Genomic DNA, 21391 nt, shown 5'->3' with positions numbered 1-21391 from the left:
AACTCAAACCAGTTGACTTGTCTGCTTTGAATTGAAGCAAAAGCCTGGCTGTTAACTGTTCCTTGTTGTATCCTCCATGGTAACACGTTTGACCAGAGTCCGCTTGCCAACCAACCAGCACCCTCTCATTGTGCAATACAACTGTTTCTGCAGAGATCTGGTATTCTTGCACCAGTCCTGGTGAGCGCAAGGTGAAAATTTTCAAGTGTCTCTCTCTCTCTCCTTTCAGCATATCTCAAATTCTGCAGCATTTGTAGAATTCCACACCATAACTGTAGGCACAAACAAGCAATGATTACAGCTGTGCTGTCTTGGACTGCAGTAAAGATGGTATTGAACAAATTAATGCAGAGTTGACACAAGCAAAATTTCTATTAATCCAACACTTGCCAAAGCAAGGCATATGGAAGAGATTTATAGATCTTGAGCAACTGAAAGCCTATGCAGAAATGCAAAAATGATATACTGAACAATTTTACAGCAAATTGAATTGTTGATCTTTCACTAACAATTGAAGTACAAATTATAGTTGATTCTATTAATTCAAAGAATTATGCTTGAATTGGCAAAATTCAAGAGTAAACTATAAATGCTGAGTTGTAATAATGTAGAAATTTAATGTGCACTTGGATCCTCAGGATGCATCAATGGGTATCCTCATGCAAATATGGACTTAACAGTCGATTTTTGTGAAAAAAAAGGTTATTTAGTGGTTTAAAGGTTACATGGTGTTAAAAGTTCAAGCCAAATCTTGGAAACAAATGAGGTCATCAAGTTGCTCAAATTTTGATCACAGCTCATATTAGAATCTTTACCCGAACTGCAAAGTAACTTACAGAATCATCAAATGATCATTTGTGAGATAAGTGTGGATACTATGGAAATAGATTTCCAAAACTCCAGCAATACATGCAATGTTTTTGCCCAGTTGAAAAGTGCAGTACCACTGCAAGCATTAGCCTATACAACCGTATGGTGTTGCATTTCACTTTCATTTTATAGAGATTAATATTTATGCTGAATTAGAACAATTAATGCTGAATTATTGTTTCAATTCCATGCAAGTATAGCATATTTCTTTTCAATCTTACTTCATAAACTACAATAGAAAGTCACAATTCTTTCACTATTCTTAAAACACAATATTTTAATAGCAAATTTACTATCTGTACAATGTCAAATTTATGAAAGGTATGATTGCAAGAGGTGTACTCAGCCTGTATAGCAGAAATTTTGATTTATGGATTTTAGAAACCAACAGTTGACATTTTTAAACACCAAAGGTGAATTGCAAGATTACTCTTCATACTGAAAAGAATTCACAATATTCTAATAAATAGTTTTGTTCCTTGTAACATTATTTCTCTCATTTATACAGCAGCGGTGTTCCACAAGGTAAAATGGTGAAGCCAATACCCAACTACATATAAAACGAAAAATATAATTGTCACTCAGGTGAATAACCTTTCATATATTAAAGGTTTTGTGGCATGGACGGTGGAGACCTGGAACAACCATGCGTACGCTTTTACAACATCTAACGTAAAAAAATAATTCAGCCAATGCAAACTAACATTTGGCCTCCATTTCTGATTATCATAAAAATAATCATAATTTGTTTCATAAAATGCACACTTAATGGCAAAGAAAGTAACGTTCATCATACCCATGAAACAGACCATATATTACCACAGCTGGTGATTGTAATAATTTCTATTTGTTAACTTCCATGAAAACAATTGAGCTTTTCTCCCCCAAAGTAGAAAAGAAAATTACAATGCATACACTCAAATCTGAGATCAATGCACAAACTACAGAAGGTAACAGAATAAATGTAAAGTGTAAACATTGACATAACTGCATAATGCAAATGCCCCCACTATAATAAAACTTAAATGGCACACAAATATATTACAAAATAAAAAAGCTATCGCTCCCCGCTGAAGAAACTGCATATACAGTAACCAAAATGATTTAAAAAAAATAAGCAATATGAAAACTAAGGAACTAAATTATTGTTCATGCCACGGTGGATTGAGGGACAAAAAACAAAAAATTGTGGCAGGATCAAATTGAGGTTGGATCAAAATGAACTGCAACTTTGCCCAGAGTCAGATTCTGTACTGTATGCTTCTTGTTCACAACTCTTTATTTCGCTTGGATAACTGCTCCTATTGAAATTGTCCACAGGAGTTGACTGGCAACTATAATGGTTGACATCAGAACATGTGCAATCAACAAATGCCTCCTCTGACAACTGTTGCTTCAATTCATCTAATTCTTCTACTTGGAAGATGTTGGTCTGTCCCAGCAGTAAGTCACAGATCCTGTTTTAAATGAATAAAATATTTGTCACAAGTGCGCAGAATGTTAAAATACTCCAGTTAACATGCTTAGAAACAAAATCATTGCAATTTAGAAAAGAATGGTTCAAACTAGTAAAATCACGAAGGTCTACTTTCAAACCTCAGTGGATACTGAGTTAGCAACTTCAGAGCACAATTGATCTTATGCCACTGGACTTGGGAGGGAAGATGGAAGGGGGAAAAAACCACAATCCCAGCTTACTATTGACTAATGGCTTATAAAAAAAAGTATGCTTGTAGCTGTCTGGTGAAGTTCAGACTTGATGTCATTGTGCATGATAGATGAATAACTCACCAACATTCACTGCCATGACTCAACCAGCTTGGTTCGAGGGCTACAGGCATGGATCTTTATGGTGGTGACAAATATAACATGACAATGCACTTACTAAATTGTGAGTTTTGAAATAAGAGGACAATGTGTAAGATATTGTCTGAGTTCAAAAATTAAATTAAAATATTAATGAACATTGCAATGTCGAAAAATACGCAATCCAAGAAATTCTGATGATTTATTTTGTGGTAAAAGACCCAAATACACCATGAAAATAGGAAGGAGAGAAACTGAGCAACTATTGAGTAGTAAGAACATGGCAGAGATTAACTCAGCAGACACATAAATATAGGATGGCTAGACTTAGAAACACACAACCTAGTATCCTCCACACAACTTGCTCTCAAAAAGAATTACAGAATGACTTGGTATCCAAGGTGCCTGAGGTATAAACAAACCAGAACTACAGGGTGATTAGGTGTTCGAAATACAAGCAAGTGGATTCTGCACCTATTCTGTATCTGCAGTAAACTGAAAGATGAGTTGATTCATTTGCTGTGTAGCTTGGATTCAAAGACATTCCCTGATTGAAGTCTTAATTAACTTGAGTTTTAAGCTCTCTTATATAGAAACAGACTGAAAATGTATTACAGCATCAAATTTGCTGCACTTTTCTCTATTTAAAAAGGGCTATAAAAACAAATATTACTTCTATAACAGTATTAGCTTATCCTAAAACTGATATTTAGTAAACTTGGGTGAAGTTTACTGATTTATGTTTATCTGATATACATAGGATTCCAATTACATACCAATGTTCTTGATTGAATACTGGTGTATTGAAGCATGTTGAGTTCTCTGAGAAGATGCTCCACCTTGACTTTGTCAGGCCAATTAGGAATGGGCAGTAAATACTGGCATTGCTACTATCTAACATATTCCAACAATGCTGATAAAATAAAGATGTATTCTTCCCAGTGATGAGAGTTCACTGATTTTGGTATTTAACAGCAATTCAAGTACAATTCAATGTTACGGTTTTGATCTTACTTGTCATAGATGAGGCCATCAATTCCATTCTCCTTCAGTATTTTCCTGTTTTCCGAGTCATTGGTATCATCACCCCAGCAAAAAACGACCAATTCTTTTGACTTGGCTTGTTGAATATAGTCCAGATTTCGTAGCAAGTCCTCAGTGTGAACACTAATTCCCTTTTAACAAAACCAAAACGTTTAAGTGAAATAAAGAATTATTTGAAAGCATAATATTAAAGACAGTCCTCTTTCACTTAAATACATGGAAATGTATAGGAGTGGTACTCACTAGAATATTTTCTGACTGTGCAAAACTCATTGCAATTGGTGTGCTTCGGCACCGGAGATCCATCAGTTCTGGATAGATATTGGAAAAGCCTTGGGTCAAGAAAAGAACTGGATACTTGTTTTGCTTCTGCCTGATCCTGGGAAAACAAAATGGTTCAGCATTTAAACTTTGGAAGAATCTAAACATTAACTCCCTTCTTTTTGCCAGTTCCTTTTAGAAGGCCAATGGGAAAGAGGCAGTAACGCCAACTGCCTCCAACATATGACAAATATCATGTTTTAGGCACTGAGGGGGACGCAGAACATCCCACTGTTATTTCATACTATGCTACTGGTGGCAGAAATAGTTCATCTCTGGTACATTATTGATGTAAAAATGTTCAAACTTGTTAACTAGTTCTAACAGATCAATTTAACCATTAGCCTTAGAAATTTGAAGAATCACAGAAAGCTGATTAGTGACTTATATAATTTTGCAAACACTAAGGAAATAAAATTGGTTTTGCTTTTTGCTAGATATCGTAAATTCCCGTATTAGGTAGTCATTTATGTTAGGCAGACTTCAAACTAGTGCACAGAAGTAATCACAAAGGCAGAACTACACCTCACTGCAGTAATTTATTGGCTAAGAAATAGTTAGGGAAGCGCAAGTGAAAGTGCCATTTAAATGCATGCTTTTAAGAAAGGCGATGTCAAGTTACATTCAAATTTGTCAAAAAAAACTTATCACTCAACATTTAACCTCTGAATGCAGTAACAAGCAAATCAGCTTGTCAGCAACAGCACCACAAAGCACTTTAGCAGCTTTAACTCCCAAAGTGTTAGATTCTTGGGTTGGAATCAAGTCTTGATACTCGACGTTTGGAAAAGAATCGAATATGAAGATTTTCCAGTCTCAAACATACATGATTTTTCACTGCAAAGGAGAAAAGGAATGGGAACAGTAAATTGGTCCCATTCCTTTTTGCAGAGGAGGTTCACTAGGCTGATACCGGAGTTGAGGGGGTTGAGCTATGAGGCTGAATACACTGGGCTTGTACTCATTAGAGTTTAGAAGGATGAGGGGAGATCTCATTGAGACATATAAGATGATGAAAGGGATGGATAGGGTAGAGGTGGAGAGGTTCTTCCCGCTCAGAAAGGACAGTAGGACTAGAGGGCACAGTTGCAAGATAAGGGGGGGTGGGGGGGCGCAGTTTAGAACAGAGTTGTAGAGGAGCTTCTTCACTCAAAGGGTGGTGAATCTCTGGAATTCTCTGCCCGTTGAAGTGGTTGAGGCTATCTCGCTAAACATATTTAAGACGCAGGTAGATAGGTTTTTGGTAGGCAAGGGGATTAAGGGTTATGGGGAGAAAGCGGGAAAGTAGAACTGAGCCACTTCAAATCAGCCATGATCTTGTTGAATGGCGGGGCAGGCTCGAAGGGCTAGATGGCCTACTCCTGCTCCTACTTCTTATGTTCTTATGGTCCCTTCCTAAGCTGCCAAACTGCTGTTTGAGGAAGCAGTGTGTATATGGCTTGGATCCATTTATTTTATTTCATTCTGTTTCTACTTTTCATCTCATTCATCCATTTTTATCATCCCTCTTTCTCTCTTCCATTTTTCCAGCCCCCCACCATCTCCTTTCAGGTCAACTGCCTTAACTATCTGTACCTCCGTTCTGCCATGTACACATTCTGATCTCTTAAAGGACACTTCTTGCATTTCGCTCTGCTGACTTTATCCTCATTTAAATTTCCTTTGCCCTTTCACAGCATTTCCCCCAACCCCTCCTGCCCTCATAGCATAAATCTTTCTTGATTTTCTTTCCCCTCAGCTCTGACGGAGGGTCATCCAGACTCCAAACATTGGCTCAATTCTCTCTCTCCACAGATGCTGTTAGATCTGCTGAGATATTCCAGCATTTTCAGTTTTTGTTGTATATGATTACGTTGTCAAGTCCAAATCCAAATTCACAGTATTTGTATTATACAGCAATGAGGGAATTTTCCTTAAGTAGAGGTTAACTCAGTCTGAAGGACCTCTTGATTAGCAATGGAGTGGAAAATGAAGACTCAGCTACAACTGCTATGCCTGTTTTCCATCTGCTTTAAGTGTGCACACATGTATATAGGATGTTCTTGGTAAGTTGGATAAGGTCAGGATCAAGCTGCACCCCATCAGGAGAAAGATATAATACTTCTGCAAGGTAGATGGCTAGTGATCTCACAGAACCATACTCAAGCAACATGTCAACATGGTGATCAGAATCTGAAGTTGCGTGGAAGTAAAAATACTAAACCCAAATATTTAAAATAAACTTACATTGAACAGATGTCAGCAAGAAACGAGGAAAATACTATTCTCCGATTAGATGCATTTTCCAAGGTACATTTTAGGATTATGTCAACAACGTGATTCATGTCCAAATAGGATGGCAAGTTGCCCTCCCATGTACCATCCTAGTAATGGGAAAAGACACATTTTAAAACTTGTTTTAGTTAACACCGACAGTTAATACAGTTTAAAAGTAATTGATAAGCAGTGCAGAAAACGAAACTTCAAATATGACAGCATACATGAATCATAGTATCCTTTGGCCAATGTTGCAGTGACTTTCAGGACATGACAAGCCTTTTTTATTGAAATCACAACTAAGTTTAGTATCTATATTCCCCATTCCTTCCTCCTGTTTCCTTTCTGCTTAATTAGAAGATCGCCACACTGGTAATCCACAAGATCTTAGTACAAAATTGATTATATGAACTAATAGCAGTAGACCATTTAGTTCCTTGAGCTTGCTTGGCTATTTAATAACTGTAGTAACCTTATACTTCATTCCACTCCCCCCGATAACCTCCCTTGTTTAACAAGTATCTATCCACCTGCCATAAAAATATTTCAAAGACGCTGCTTCCACCACCTCTTCAGAAAGTGTTTCAAAGACTCATAACTCTGGAAAAATGCTTTGCCTCATCCTCATTTTAAATGGCTGGCCCATAGTTCTAGATATTCTCACAGAGGAAACAGCCACAGCAAATCTATCCTGTTAAGGCCCTTGAGTATCTTGTATTTTGTATGTTATTTTGTAGCAAATGGTGCAGAAAGTAATCAATATTGTGCTGCATGAATGTGCTTCTGAGTTTATACTTCAAATTAATTTCCCTGTAGGATCAACAAATTGAAAATCTTAATCTAAAGTCTATGCTAGCTTTAAAAACAGGTAGCATAGATGCACAGAAGAATATCTGCATCTTCAAATAATGCTTCTTGGATTAACATCTCATGAGAATGTCACTTTCAATAGAAGTCATCATTCAGCCCATCAAGTCTACACCAACCACAATCCCACCCAGATCCTATTCCCACAACCCCAAACATTTACCCTGCTAATCCCCCTGACACTAGGGTCAATTTAGCATGGCTAATCAACCTAACCCGCACATCTTTGAACTGTGAAAGGAAATCAGAGCACCCGGAGGAAACCCATGCAGACACAGGGAGAATGTGCAAACTCCACAGTGCGAGACCCAAGGTCAGAATTGAACGTGGGACTCTGGTGTTGAGGCAGCAGTGTTAACCAGTGCGCCGCCCAATGGAAAAAAAAAACAGTACAGTAGTGCAGCACACACCTTGTGCTAGCCTAGATTAGCTATTCAATTCGCTATTTTAACAGCCTTGAGACAGAGGCAGCAATGCTACTACTGACTGAAGTCAACACTGGCTAATTCACCGAGCTTAGCGATCGTTTGAGGCCTTCCTTCCAGTCCGATAAAATTCAACAATTGAAATTTACCCTACAAAGTATGTCCAGAATAGACAAACTCTCATCAATTCATTTTCATTAAAGGCTGCCCTAGAATTCATCATCAACAGTTTGTGCTATCAAGCGGTTGCACCGACCACAGCACAACAAATAAAAAACCCCTCAAAGTTGAGGTACCGAGGATTTAGGTTACTTACCTTTTGTTGATAAGGCCATTTAATTTCAATGTTGAATCCAATATTTTCAGGCACACATACTAAAACCTAAAAAGACAAATTATACTCTTAATTCATGCAAAAAAAAAATGCATCAATAGTAGCTGACCCACAAACTTCAGAAGTACAAAATAACTTTCTAAAATTGACCATTAATTGCACAACTGAACAAAATTTGTCTCTGAAAGAATAGTATTTGGAGAGCACTATATTCCTAACTAAATTAAATCAATGTCTTGGTATTTTTTTTAAAAAACTGATGCTAACCTCAGAAATACCCATGGTTGAATGAAAATGCCAACAGTGGCTTACCATTCCGTGCAAGAGTGCCACAACTCACATGCAAACTCTTCTCATTTAAGAGATGAAAACAGTGCTCCAAAGTTAGCTACTGGATATTCTATACATTCAATATTTTGTACATCAAACTGTGTACCTGCTGCAAGGAAGGGAATGGCTGGTTATCTGATGCATCATTTTCATCATCCGCTGAATGTTCTAAGGAATTAAAAGAACTCGGATGTGAGTTTTGAACACATTAGATCAAATACGTACTTATAAAATTAACACAGCAATGGTTATTTGAAGTCTATATCTAATTTAGAGTTCAATTAAATGAAAATCTGAATGACATGTTTCAAACATTAATTTTCAAAAGTTGCCCAAAGGTTAATGCATGAAATCAATTGTGTTTTTTTTTTGCTTATGTATGAATTCAAGAAACCAATTTCATATAGTAGAATAATTGAATTTCTTTATTCACCTTTTTGCTGTATTTGATAATTCTAATCCTCTGATTAGTATACTCAGAAGTGACCTATTAATTCTATTACAACTTTTTATAAAGGTTTATCTTGCAGGTGGTGGAGAGTTTCAAACACCTACAGTGCAGAAGGAAGCCATTCGGCCCATCATGCCTGCACTAACAATCTCACCCAGGCCCTCTCTCTGTAACCCTGTCTATTTACCCTATTAACCCCCTGACACTAAGGGTCAATTTAGCACAGTCAATTCACCTAACCCACCACATTTTAGACAGCTTCTGTGAAGCTGGTAGTTTTAGGGTTGGGTTGACATCAAAATTTCAAGGCAACATTATCCACTGGGAATAAGGAACATTGCTGGTGAGCGGAAGCTCAAACTCACATCTATGTATGAAAATGCATGTAGTAACCATTTAAACCACAATGATTGAAAAGACAATGATGGTCAAATCTTACATAGTAAACAATGAAATATTTATATTTCACTGATCCAGATTGCAGAATCATGACCAAGCTGCATAGGGTATTCTCAAGTAAAAACAGCTTCTATACTATACATTCCACCAATTTGGGTTTCACAAAAATAGAGACACTGGAGGTATGTAAAAAGTCACTGTGGGCCCAGATAACCATAGGCTGCTCACTCCTTTGTGTGTGTGTGTGTGTGTGTGTGTGTGTGTGTGTGTGTGTGTGGCCCTGACTGGTGGAAATTTAACCCGAGGATCTCCATACCTCAGATTAGGGGCATGGTTGAGAGGATGACCTCAGCTGGTACAAGAATCCAACCTGTACTATTGGCTTTGCTCTGAATCATAAACCAGCTGTCCAGCCAATTGAGCTAACTGATAGGTAAAGGAGATGGAAAGTCTATGGGAATATTTGTTATTCAAATACTCAATTTTCCAAAAGTAATGGAGGCCAAGGTGGGAAAGCAATACATGCCATGAGACACCTTGCTTCAATTGGTCTGCAATGAGTTAACTAATCTCCATCAGGATTGGGAATATGGGGATGCTGAAAGTAGTCAGGATGTTACAGTTAATACCCTGTATACTGCACTGAGAATCAAATTTACATGGGTTCATAAATCCTGATCAATGGCCAGTGACATTACTAAAAGTGCACTTACTTGAGCATTCGGTCAAGACATTGAGACAGTCACCTTCAAAACTCATTGTCTATTTGGTTAGGGGAAAGCGAGTAATGGAAGAGCAGCTGTTGCCTATGGAATCCCATCAGCAGCAGGAAGATGGAATGAGGGGATAAAATACTGGATGTGGGGATTGTGGAGAGAGGAAGTATTTTCCCATGCTACAGGAAAGGAACTTTAAAAGATCTTAACAAATGTATCCACGCCATTTTTCTCAGAGGCGAACTGCATGTTAAAGGCTCAAGTTCCATGCTAAGCATTTATACCTCTTGTGTATATTGGGAGAATCAACATCATTTCATTTCTTTGTCCTTGTAAACATAGCGCTCATTAAATATCAGGAGAAATGGTGAGAGTTTAATTATAGCTATTTTCTAACATAACTCGAGTAGGTATCCATCCTGGTAACTCATTGTTTTATATGCTAAGTTATTAGGAATACATAGGCAGCACATATTTCTGTCAGTTTAGGCCTAACTATTGATGTCAGTGGAACAAGGTTTAAAGATTACATTTACTTTCTTTACTTTAAATACTTCACAGCACCTGCAACAACCTTGTGCATAGATGTCTTCCATATTTCTACATTATTATTGCTGGCAATTTTGGGAATATTTGTTTATTACTCCTACAATAAATAAAATCAAGTGATTTTCAACTTAAAATTTGGTGCATTGCAAACATTAACTCCTTTATTTTGCCTTTGATAGTGAAAGTGATCCCACATAGTACTGCAGCAATGTAAAAATGGTCATTATGAATCTTAGATTCTGAAATTTCATTGGAGTTCAAGATGTTAACCTCAGGGGGGTTCACAGGATATAAATTACAAGAACGAAGATTCAGAGAGTTTTAACTCAAACATGAGATCATAACTGAAATCATTTCCACAATCTCATTTTTAAAAATGAGAATTTTATTGGGACTTTCTTTGCTCAGATTACGATCTGTTGACTTTCAACATTGTCTGTAGACAATCTACTGCAACTGTGTAACATAGCAAGCAATCCTGTAGGTAATCAGTTAAAAATTTGTTTCAAAGTAGGAATGTTCTTTCAAAGAACTACATACAACAATATTCCTGTTAGTGAATTTACATACGGAATAGAATACAAGGTCTACAAAAACAAAAGAATCTTTTTGAATTCAAAATCAGGCTTGTTACTCTTGCAGAAATACTGCAAATCACAAAAGAATTAAACACGCATGTTTAAAACATGGTTTAAAAGATCATTTTCCAGATTGTCATTCAGGAGAACACCATGATAGCTCTCAAAAGGATTTCAAAACGCAATTCTAAGAAAATAAAATGACATTTTTTAGCTCAATATGTACCTTTATCGCCGTTCATCTTCAAAGCAGTCACATGAGCCAACTGAAAGATAAAATGACAGGTGATTGTGGCAACATACAAATACAGTAGTTCTAAAAACTGCACTAAACATGTAACCTTGCTATATAAGCACAAATGTGCATCCTTGCTTATGCGTTTAACATTTGCATATCTTGTAAGATGAAAACAAGAATCCAAGCAAATTTCAACACATCAGAAGACAATACTGAATGATTAGAATTTGTAATTTTCAGCTTTGAGATTTTGCTTACAAGTGGCTTCATGCAAAAGAAAAATTAAAGAAAGCAAATGATGATACAATAATTATCCCCAAGTAGATTTTTAATTAATTATAGCAGTTTGTCAAATCCTCTTGGTTTTAGGGATTCCCATACCAGGCATTATTTCATAGCTAACACAATGGCCATCTGACCCGCTCCCAAATCTTCAGCACTGTTGCCCAAATATATTGCTAAGTGATTAGAGAGAGCAGCTGGGAGAAACTCATCCACTGATTTTTGACTTCTCTCTCTCTCTCTCTAAGGGTTACATCCAAAACTTGACAATATACAGATTTATGAACGGGAGCGGTGCAGTATGTTGCTATACCAAATACAAAATGTTATACTGAAGCAAACAATTTCCTAATTTCTCAAGAGGACCAATTTCTTTTAGTACTCAGGAATTCCTAAGCGGTATTGCTGATTAGCATGGCTTAAAAACCATAAGTCTATGGGTATTTATCAAACCAGAATTAGAAGGACCAGAGATTGAAGACATTTTTAAAAAAAGTGAATATAAATAGAGTGGCTTGATTGTAGTAAATTTCACTAATGCTGAAAATCAGAGTCAGAATCAAAGGTTTTCACCTTACAACCAGACAGACGCAAGAATATCAGATTTTAAATGCAGCATAAGTAAAGGCGGTTGACTGGTCAAGGCATTGCCATGGAGAATGTACCAGGGAACTACTATCAATGCTTAAACATGCAAATGAGCCATTCTATATGAATACATATAGCTAGCAAGTGTGAGTCACATTGTGAACTCAACTGATGATTTAAAATTGATTCTTACTCTTAATTCTTAGAAACATAATGCTTACAAATCTGCGATTGGACAGCACTTGCTGAACAATTCAAAGTGCGCTGAATTGTACAGGCATAGGCCATGACTCTGCCTATTGCAAAAAGTTATGCTGTTTGATAAATCCACCACTCACAAATGGGCCAAGCTGCCATTTTGAGACCCAAAAAGTGCCAAATCTGTCTGCCTCAAATTACCTTTGAAGGGCAAGGCATCTCAAAAATTTCAGCAACAATTTAAGCTCGCTGTCTTACATAATTACTTTGGAATACTAAACAAGTGCTATTTTTCATTAGCAGCGTGTTAGAGTCAAGCCAAAAGGCTGTTCTGCCTACCACATAAATAAACAATGCAGTATATGAATTCTAGTGCCAGTGGGGGGAGAAGGGGCTGGATGCATATGTCCCAATGACAGGCAGATTGAATCAAACAACACACAAGGATCTGATCTTTGAAGGCAGAAGGAATATATCCAGGCATTGCACTTTTTCAAATGTGGGCAATAGTTCCCTGTTGCATTTTCAATGGCAACATCTTGACAAGATTAAACTTGCCAATCAGTACCCTTTTCTCATATAGTTTAAATTGTTGCTTGTTTTGAAATTTGACATTCTTACATCTGTTCAGATGGTTGTGAGATGCAGAACTTTGACAGTTATGTCTCTTTTTTCAACAGTACTAACTGGTCATTCAAAAGGGTCAAAGTTAAACTTAAAAATGAACAGAAGACAAAGTAGAAAAAGCTTATAACTACAGACGAGAGGATTACAATTAGACAAGGCTTTCAATGAATGGAACTGACAGGAGAAATAATTTTACAAAAGCATATGGCTGCTTCAATGCAAAAAGATTTTCTTCCAAACAGAATTTGGAACAGGCTGGGGCTCCCAGGGTGGAAAAAAAGACAGGTGACCTGATGGATGGTCTTCAGAACTGTGAAGGGATTGATGAAAGTAAACACAGCTAAAATGTTTCTACTTGCGGAGCAATTCAAAACCAGGGACCATAAGATGGTTATCCAAGAATTCAGATGAAACTTTTCATTCAAGAGTAGTGGGAATGTGGAAATTGCAGCAAATGGAATGGTTGAAATAAATAGCATAATCCTATTTGAGAAGCTAGGTAAGTACACGAGGGAGAAAGGAATTGAAGGATGCCTTGACAGGCTAAATGAAGGATGAAATTTCAAGAAGAGTGGGAATAAGTCCAGGTAGAACATGAACACTGGTATAACTGGTTGAGGTGAACAGTCTGTTCTCGTGCTGATAATAAAATAAAACTCAAGAAAAGTCTGGTACAAGATGGTTTTAATTGGCTGTATTGTAACCCGAGAATGTTGTTAATAAATAGCGAATCAGGTCTCAATGCAGTGAAATAATACAAACAAAACATCCACCCAGTCGTCCCCAAGCAGGGCCATTTAATCGACTATCTCTAGAACTTTGATAAATGTTTTTCACATATCCAAGTTTTCTAGACCCCTAGCTACAGTAGACGTTTTTCTTTCTATGAAACTAGCCAAATGTAAGCGGATGTCTATTTCATGTACAAGTTAATTGTATTCATCCAGATCAATCTACCATATCTTGCTCTTTTTGACATTAAATATATGACTGAAGTGCACAGCACTGTTAGATCGTCTTAACTATAAGGTTTCATACCTTTAATAATTGCAACTGTTCAAACGTAAGTTCCTTTACTGGAATTTCAAATAATTCTGAAGATTCTTTGTCCAGTTTCTGAAAGCATTAACAACAATGTTGGAAACATAACACGTACAACAACAAAAATCAGAACAATTCAAAACTTATTCAGAAAAATCAGAACCTCATCAAAAGGACCAAAATCAAGGAGGCACAGATTTAAAATTATTCGTAAAAGCAGCAAATGTGAGGTGAGAATTCCCCCCCCCACCACACAGCGAATGCCCGAAAGTGTGGTAGCAGGTTGAATCGAGGTATTCAAGATCTAATCAAAGTAATAGTAAGAAGTCCCACAACGTCAGGTTAAAGTCCAACACGTTTGTTCATTAGCATGAGCTTTTGGAGCCCCCTCATCAGGTGAGGGGCAGCGCTCTGAAAGCTTGTGCTACCCAAAAAACCTGTTGGACTTTAATCTGGTGTTACAAGATTTCTTATTGTGCCTATCCCAGTCCAATCCTGGCATCTCCACATCAAAATAAGGTACGAGGGCACGAGAAAAGACAGTGAGCGGCACTAAGTCATGGTGCTCTTGGAGAACCGGTGCAGACATGATGGGCCAAATTATCTTTGACAATGGGTCATCTGGACTCGAAACATCAGCTCTTTTCTTTCCTTACACATGCTGCCAGACCTGCTGAGATTTTCTGGCATTTCCTCTTTTCGTTTCAGATCCCAGCATCCACAGTAATTTGCTTTTATTTTGGGCCAATTATTTCTTTTGCACCAAACAATTCATAGAGTCAGAATTCTGAGATTCTATTGCACAGAGTATGTTTTATAAACACAATGTAAAAATTGGCCCAGGAAAAATAATGTCTAGCATGTTAAGCTCAGTGAAAAATAACATTGCAACCAGAAGGCTGACTGCTTCTCTGTAGCTTTCAATCCTGGGAAGATCAAATTTCCTCAGCAAAACAAGATTAAAATATTACTAATCAAAAACAAAGTACACTGAAACACAAACTTCAAGCAGCAGATGCATATTTCACACAAGGAAAGTAGTGCCATCACCAAAAAGGGCTGAGTCTTTCACCCCACACCGAATAAAAGTCAAGGCATATTTCACAATGTTTGTAATCACTTTAAAGATGTGCTATTTGCACCAATGTTGCCAACTGGCTGTGTTCTCTTACATGCAGACAGTGCAAAAATGAAATATTACATACCTTTTTCATTGATATACAACAGGTCAGATCATGGTACACAATAGGAACAAGGTCTTTTGAAAGATGGACATCAAACTCTACAAAGGCAGCACCCTGCAAGAAATCAAACACTTCTTTATATTCAAAATACTTTACTACAATTAGCTGGTGTAACTGAAGTCAACTTATCAATTTCAGGCCTTTTTCAGAAACTTTATAATAGATTCTGATTTATAATTAATTTGTAAAATAGAATTACATTTCATTAACTAAACTTTAAGCTTCCGCTCAACACCTCGCTAATGGTTCAACAAAAGTCAATATATGCGAGGGAAAGTGCTATTTAAACAGGTCTTATCATGTCTCGTATAAATGCTTCAATGTTTCCCAACTTGTTGCACAAGTAAACATGGTAGCATTTTACATAAAACAATGGATGAATGCATTTTAACGTGTGATGATTAACAGAGGAATCACAGAAAGAGGTCTTACAACACCAGGTTAAAGTCCAACAGGTTTATTTGTAGCACAAGCCACAAGCTTTCAGAGCGCTGCTCCTTCAACAGGTGAGTGAGAGTTCTGTTCACAAATAGGGCATAAAGACAAACTCAATTTACAAAATAATGGTTGGAATGTGAGCCAGGACAGTTAGTGAGATTTTGCAAGCCCAGGCAAGTCGTGGGGGTTACAAATAGTGTGACACGAACCCAAGATCCCGGTTGAGACCGTCCTCACGTGTGCGGAACTTGGCTCTCAATTTCTGCTCAGCGATTCTGCATTGTGTGTCGTGAAGGCCACTTTGGAGAACGCTTACCCAAAGATCAGAGGCTGAATGCCCATGACTGCTGAAGTGTTCCCCAATAGGAAGAGAACACTCCTGCCTGACGATTGTCGAGCGGAGCTCATTCATCCATTGTAGCATCTGCATGGTCTCTCCAATGTATTTTAAGACTTGATTATCTGTCAAGACTCACATTCCAGCCATTATTTTGTAAATTGAGTTTGTCTTTATATGTCCTGTTTGTGAACAGAACTCCCACTTACTTGATGAAGGAGCAGTGCTCTGAAAGCTTGTGGCTCATGCTACCAAATAAACCTGTTTGACTTTAACCTGGTGTTGAAACTTCTTACTGTCCTTACCCCAGTCCAACGCCAGCATCTTCACATCACAAGAGGAATGACAGAGATAATGGGAGAATGCCAACTTACTTTCATTCGTCCATGCTTGCTTGAACCATTGCAATGATTAGGTAGTTTGGTTTTATATTTCAGTTGAACCAACATCTTCAAGAATTCATCACTTGCTCACTATTCAAATTGGAATGTCACCCTAGATCATTGTTCGTTTAAAGCCAGGTTGCAGGATGTTAAAGATGGGTTGCCAAAATTGATTTTGCAAAGATTCTCTAACTCTTCGTCATCCGGATTTGAAATATTATCTATTCTTTTCCACAGATGCTGTCCGATCTGCTGAGATCTTCCAGCATCTGCAGTATTTTGCTTTTAAATAGACAATGAATGATTGGACACCAGGAAGTAGAGAGATCTTGGGTTCCAAGTCCAAAGATGCCCAAGACAACAGGACAGGTAGATATAGTGGTTAAGGCACACGGGATATTTGCCTTTATTAGCAGGGGCAGAGAATACAAGAGCAAGGAAGTCCTGATACAGCTATATAAAACACTCATTAGACCACAGCTAGAGTTGTGTGAAGTTTTGGTCACCACACTATATGAAGGATATGATTGCACCTACAGGAATGCAGCAGAGATTCACCAGGATGTTGCCTGGGCTAGAGCGTTCCAATCTTTAGGTGGAGAAAGCTGACTCTTACTATAGATGAAGGGCAAGCAATCTAACAGGGTAAGGGCACAGGGGAACTTAAGAGAACTCAAGCTTATGCCATCAGCATGCATCATATTGGACCCCATCATATTAGATACTGTTGCAAGGACAACATGTGGATTAGGAATGGGGTGGGGTGGGGGGGGTGGCAGGCAAACATGAATCCTCGCAATAATGATGTTAGGATGAGAAGACAAGCTAACAGTAGTGAAGAATGAAACCAAGCTAAGGCTGTGGGGAGAGGGATTGTTGATCATATAACCAATTGCATGGAAGATTACAGAGACTGGAATATTATAAAGTATTTTATAAGCAAGAACATTAGTAAGAAGAACAGACCCATTTGGCTCCCCATGGCTGATGATCTACATTAACTCCATTGTAGCAGGTACCACAGAAAGGCCTTAGACTTGTACAATAGCAAACTTTTAAATAACCAATATCGCCTATATTTTTGACTCATTTAGATGGAAAAGATACTGAGCTGTACAACTTAATTCACTCAAGATCGAAAATCTGCTCCTCATGTCAAAAGTGCAATTGTTCTTGTATTGAAAGCAAAATTTATAGTCTGAAACTGTGCCATAAATTTAGTTCAAGTTAAATCTAGCAATACCAGTCTGGATCAGAAGATGTGTTTATTGTGACCCTTAAAGCCACAAATGCCAGAAAAGCAATGTTTTTATTCTACTTACATGATTAGCGGCATTTTTAAAGGAAGCTATCGTGTTTTCTCGAACTTTTGCCAGGCTGAAAGACAATTTGGAAAAGGTCAGCACCAATAAACTGAAATGTGTTGAACGCACATGTACACTTAAATAATTTCAGAAATTAAAGATGAACTAATCCTTTTTATTAATTCTCCAGTGTGAGCAGGCAATAACATTTTGGTGTAAAATGGAAACAAAAAATCCAGAAAACATTAATGACATTTCTGTTTACTGCTGAGACACCAAATATCACATGTTGTTTAGGGAGGGGTGCACAGACTTTTTTTTTAAAACTTGCACGATTGCTTCTATTTTAACCAGGCAGAAGGATTGCACTTGTGTTTCAGCTCCCAAATGAAAAAAAAAGACAAGTCATTATACTTGCTGAGTTGAGGCTAAAAAAAACAGCCTTCAGGATGAAGTGAGACTACAGCACAGGAGATAATTTTCTCAAGGAGAGCAGATATCTTCAGCATGGCGACTGAATTGTAAGTCCGCTTTTATTTTCATACTTTCTTTATAAATCCGTTTTTACAATGGGAAACAGTACAACAAACATATCACAATGCAGTTACACACTTGCACTGATTCTGGTGATCTTGAGTGAAGAGACAGGAAAGAAAAAGATCAGAGATGGAAGGTGAAGAGAAAGGATGAAGGAGAAGAGCAAGAAAGGGGCATCTCCTAACCACAATTTAAAAAAAGGCTCCCGTCTAGATTCTCCATTCTAGCAACAAAATGGACAAATCACTGCTCCCAATGTCTCTCATGCTGGGGACTGCATGGTTGGCCTACCTGCATCAAGAGCCAGGGTGGAAGTCAAGAGGAAAGAAAGCACAAAGATATCTCACTCATGATAGACTCAGTTAAAGGGGGCTAGACACATTCAAGTCACCTGCAGTTTGTGACTTTTTGAAACAAAATTGAACTTTAGGCTTTAACACAGAATCAATTTTATATCTATTCAGACTGAGGGCAAAAATAATTTCAATGTTTAATCTGAACAGTCATTCTTTAAATTTTATATTGCATGTTATGAATTATATGGCATCTTCAGAAGAGCAGTTCACATGAGGTTAATTAATCTCTTAAAAAATGAGTTAGTAACAGGTTTAAGAATACAAGGGAAGGTGGAAATAGCAACTGCAGCACCACATGCTCTTGTGGTTTGTATTTTGTGTGCAATTTTGGGGTAGGTTTGAAAAAATTCAGCTATACACCCAACTTAGTATGAATACACAGTATAAAAAATGTTATCACCTCTCACAACTGCTTTGATTACCAAAAATGAGGATTTTAACTAATTTAATACTTACTTTGCAGATGATGTATTCACTGCACCTCTGTGCCCAACATCTAAAGCCATTCTTGGTTTCCAATACTTGGACAAGGAAGGAGACATGTCACAAATATAGACGTCCAAAGGCTTAATAACGAGGTAGTCAACTATGTACACAGATAAAGACAGATAGAAGTGGTTAGTATTTTACAATTCAATTGCGATTGCTAAAGCAGTAGATTTTGTTGCATTTTAATTATATTACAATTAAATACCCCTTTTTGTAGATGAAAGGTAACTCCTTCAGAGACTGAATGAAATAGGCAATTATCTATGGAGCCTTAACATGCCTGAAAGGATGTAACTTAACTAAAATAGCCTTGGACAATTTCTATTTTCTCATGAATATCTCTTTTGATGTGAATGTCAATAGACAAGACAGTTTATGTTATGTCTTCAGACCATGCTGTGGAGCCTTTTACCTCCTGATTACAGCAGAAGGTAAATCTTTGGAATGTTGAGCTAATAGCAGCCACTGTAACATCAGAAACGAAAGTCATGGAGGTGGTGATATAATAGTCTTGTGGCTGAGCTTATAGGGCAATATGACCTGAAGAGCACAAAGATAAACAGAACAGATCTGGAAAACTGAATTCAAATACTGTAATTTGAGAGTGTGTGTGTTTTCTGGGCGTTGTCTAAGAGTATGCTCTTGTAAACGTTACTAAACTTGCACTTGACTCATAGGACTAGAACCCTCGTTTCTAGTACGGAGACCAAGGTTCATTCTAGTCCATCAAACATTTAAATAATTTTAATATAAAATGATGCAACTATTATTTGTTATTTTCAAATGAAAGCTTTAACCATTGTAGTTAATTACCTTGCTAAAAGATCTTAATTTAAGACAATTTTTAAAAACCAGCATCTTACAGTATGCAAGGCGTTATTAAAAGCGAGCAGGTTAAGCTGACATTAGGTTACATCTCAGCTGAAGTACTGCATTCAGTTCTGGGTGCCAAATTTTAGGAACAACGTGAATGAAAGCATTGGAGAGACAGGGCAGAAAAGGTTTATCAAAATGGGTTGCAGGGATGAGAAACTTTGGAAAAGTTCCTGGACAAAAGACAGCTGATAGGAGATTTGATAGGTGTATTCTAAATCATGAGGAGGCTGGACAAAATGGACATGGTGAAAACTGTTCCATTGCTAGATTGAAAGTCAGAGGGTATCAATTAAACATAACTGATAAAAGAAGAAAGTAGTTAGGGTTCTGGAATGAAGTCTGAGGGTATGTTGGAGACAGGTTCAATTAAGGCATTCAAGAGGGAATTGGATGATTGTTTGGAAACAAGCAAAGTGAAGGGTTACAAGAAGACAGGAGAATGGCACATGGTGAAATGCTCAGAGAGCTGATGTAGACAATGGGCTGAATGGCCTCCTTTTTTTATAAAAAACTGGGCAGCAATATATGACAAATTCCCTAAATAATTATGAACCGATGGCAGAGGTTTCAATTTGGTAGGGGATAAACCATGAAGTCCAGGAGGAAGGTTTCAACTTTGACATTGTCCAGTATTAACAGATCACAGCTTGGAGGATAATCAGGTTTACGGAGGAAAAATAACTCTGGTTCTCAACACTACTCGGCTATCGCTTGTGCAATTGCGGATTGGAATTTATTTAGATGCAAAAATCACCTACTTACACTTGACTAATGGCCAGAATCCATTAATTTATCTACAATGAACAGTCAACAGATTTGAGAGAGGATGAAAAATAAACTTGGCAAAGGAAAACAAAGACAGACAAATTAAACAAAAAAACTGCACCAGCACATTATTCTTATAGCCTTTAAAATCTAGGTTACTGAATTGTTAGATAATTTGTAATGCTCATGGTTTAGAGCTATTTTTTATTTAAAATTACCTTAATTATATATAACTGACCAAAAACGATTTGTACATAGTATTTAACTTTGCTACCCGGTGTCCAAAGCATTTGAATAAAATATGAATATATGGTAGGAAATCTTTAAATTGAACACAGACAACCACAGACTATTATGACTAGCTTATTGAACACACAGTGTACAATTTGCAATGATGCAGTCACACAATCTTCCAGTTTTGAGTAGTGATACCTTTCACTTTTCCAATAGTTTGTCTAGAATTTCTGCTCATGATGGGAAGTGTGATAATTCCATTGGATTTTTCTACAATTGTTGAAGATAGAAGACAGGCTGTTCCTACAAGCCCAGGTAATGCATCACCTTGCACTACTGCTACACCCAACTCTTCCTGAAAAAGACACACACGAGGTACAAATTTAAACAATATTTAAAAATACAAGCGATCCAACTTGCTCATATTGGATAAAACAACAAATCCAAAGAGAAATGTAGTAGAAAAAAAATGTACGTAACTATTCTTCAATACTCCTGCCCAATTTTT

General features: G+C 37.3%; 1 protein-coding gene across 3 annotated transcripts in view; it reads right to left on the bottom strand.

The window, feature by feature from the left end:
- Positions 1-1127: 1127 nt before the first annotated feature.
- gpcpd1 (glycerophosphocholine phosphodiesterase 1) overlaps positions 1128-21391 on the bottom strand; it is a 50452-nt gene continuing 30188 nt past the window's right edge. For all 3 annotated transcript variants that reach the window (XM_080200059.1, XM_080200061.1, XM_080200060.1), the window contains 12 exons: positions 21082-21238; positions 18976-19105; positions 17645-17699; positions 15126-15218; positions 13918-13995; positions 11173-11212; positions 8360-8421; positions 7906-7971; positions 6268-6404; positions 3964-4099; positions 3691-3851; positions 1128-2327 (listed from right to left, as the gene is read on the bottom strand). In XM_080200059.1, coding sequence (XP_080056185.1) covers positions 2084-2327; positions 3691-3851; positions 3964-4099; positions 6268-6404; positions 7906-7971; positions 8360-8421; positions 11173-11212; positions 13918-13995; positions 15126-15218; positions 17645-17699; positions 18976-19105; positions 21082-21238 — 1359 coding nt within the window. In that variant the 3' untranslated portion in view covers positions 1128-2083. The remainder of the gene's footprint in view (positions 2328-3690; positions 3852-3963; positions 4100-6267; positions 6405-7905; positions 7972-8359; positions 8422-11172; positions 11213-13917; positions 13996-15125; positions 15219-17644; positions 17700-18975; positions 19106-21081; positions 21239-21391) is intronic.

Source organism: Carcharhinus amblyrhynchos, chromosome 12, assembly GCF_965287045.1.
Source record: "Carcharhinus amblyrhynchos chromosome 12, sCarAmb.v2.hapA, whole genome shotgun sequence".
NCBI lineage: Eukaryota > Metazoa > Chordata > Chondrichthyes > Carcharhiniformes > Carcharhinidae > Carcharhinus > Carcharhinus amblyrhynchos.
This window is presented reverse-complemented; position numbering and strand designations above follow the sequence as displayed.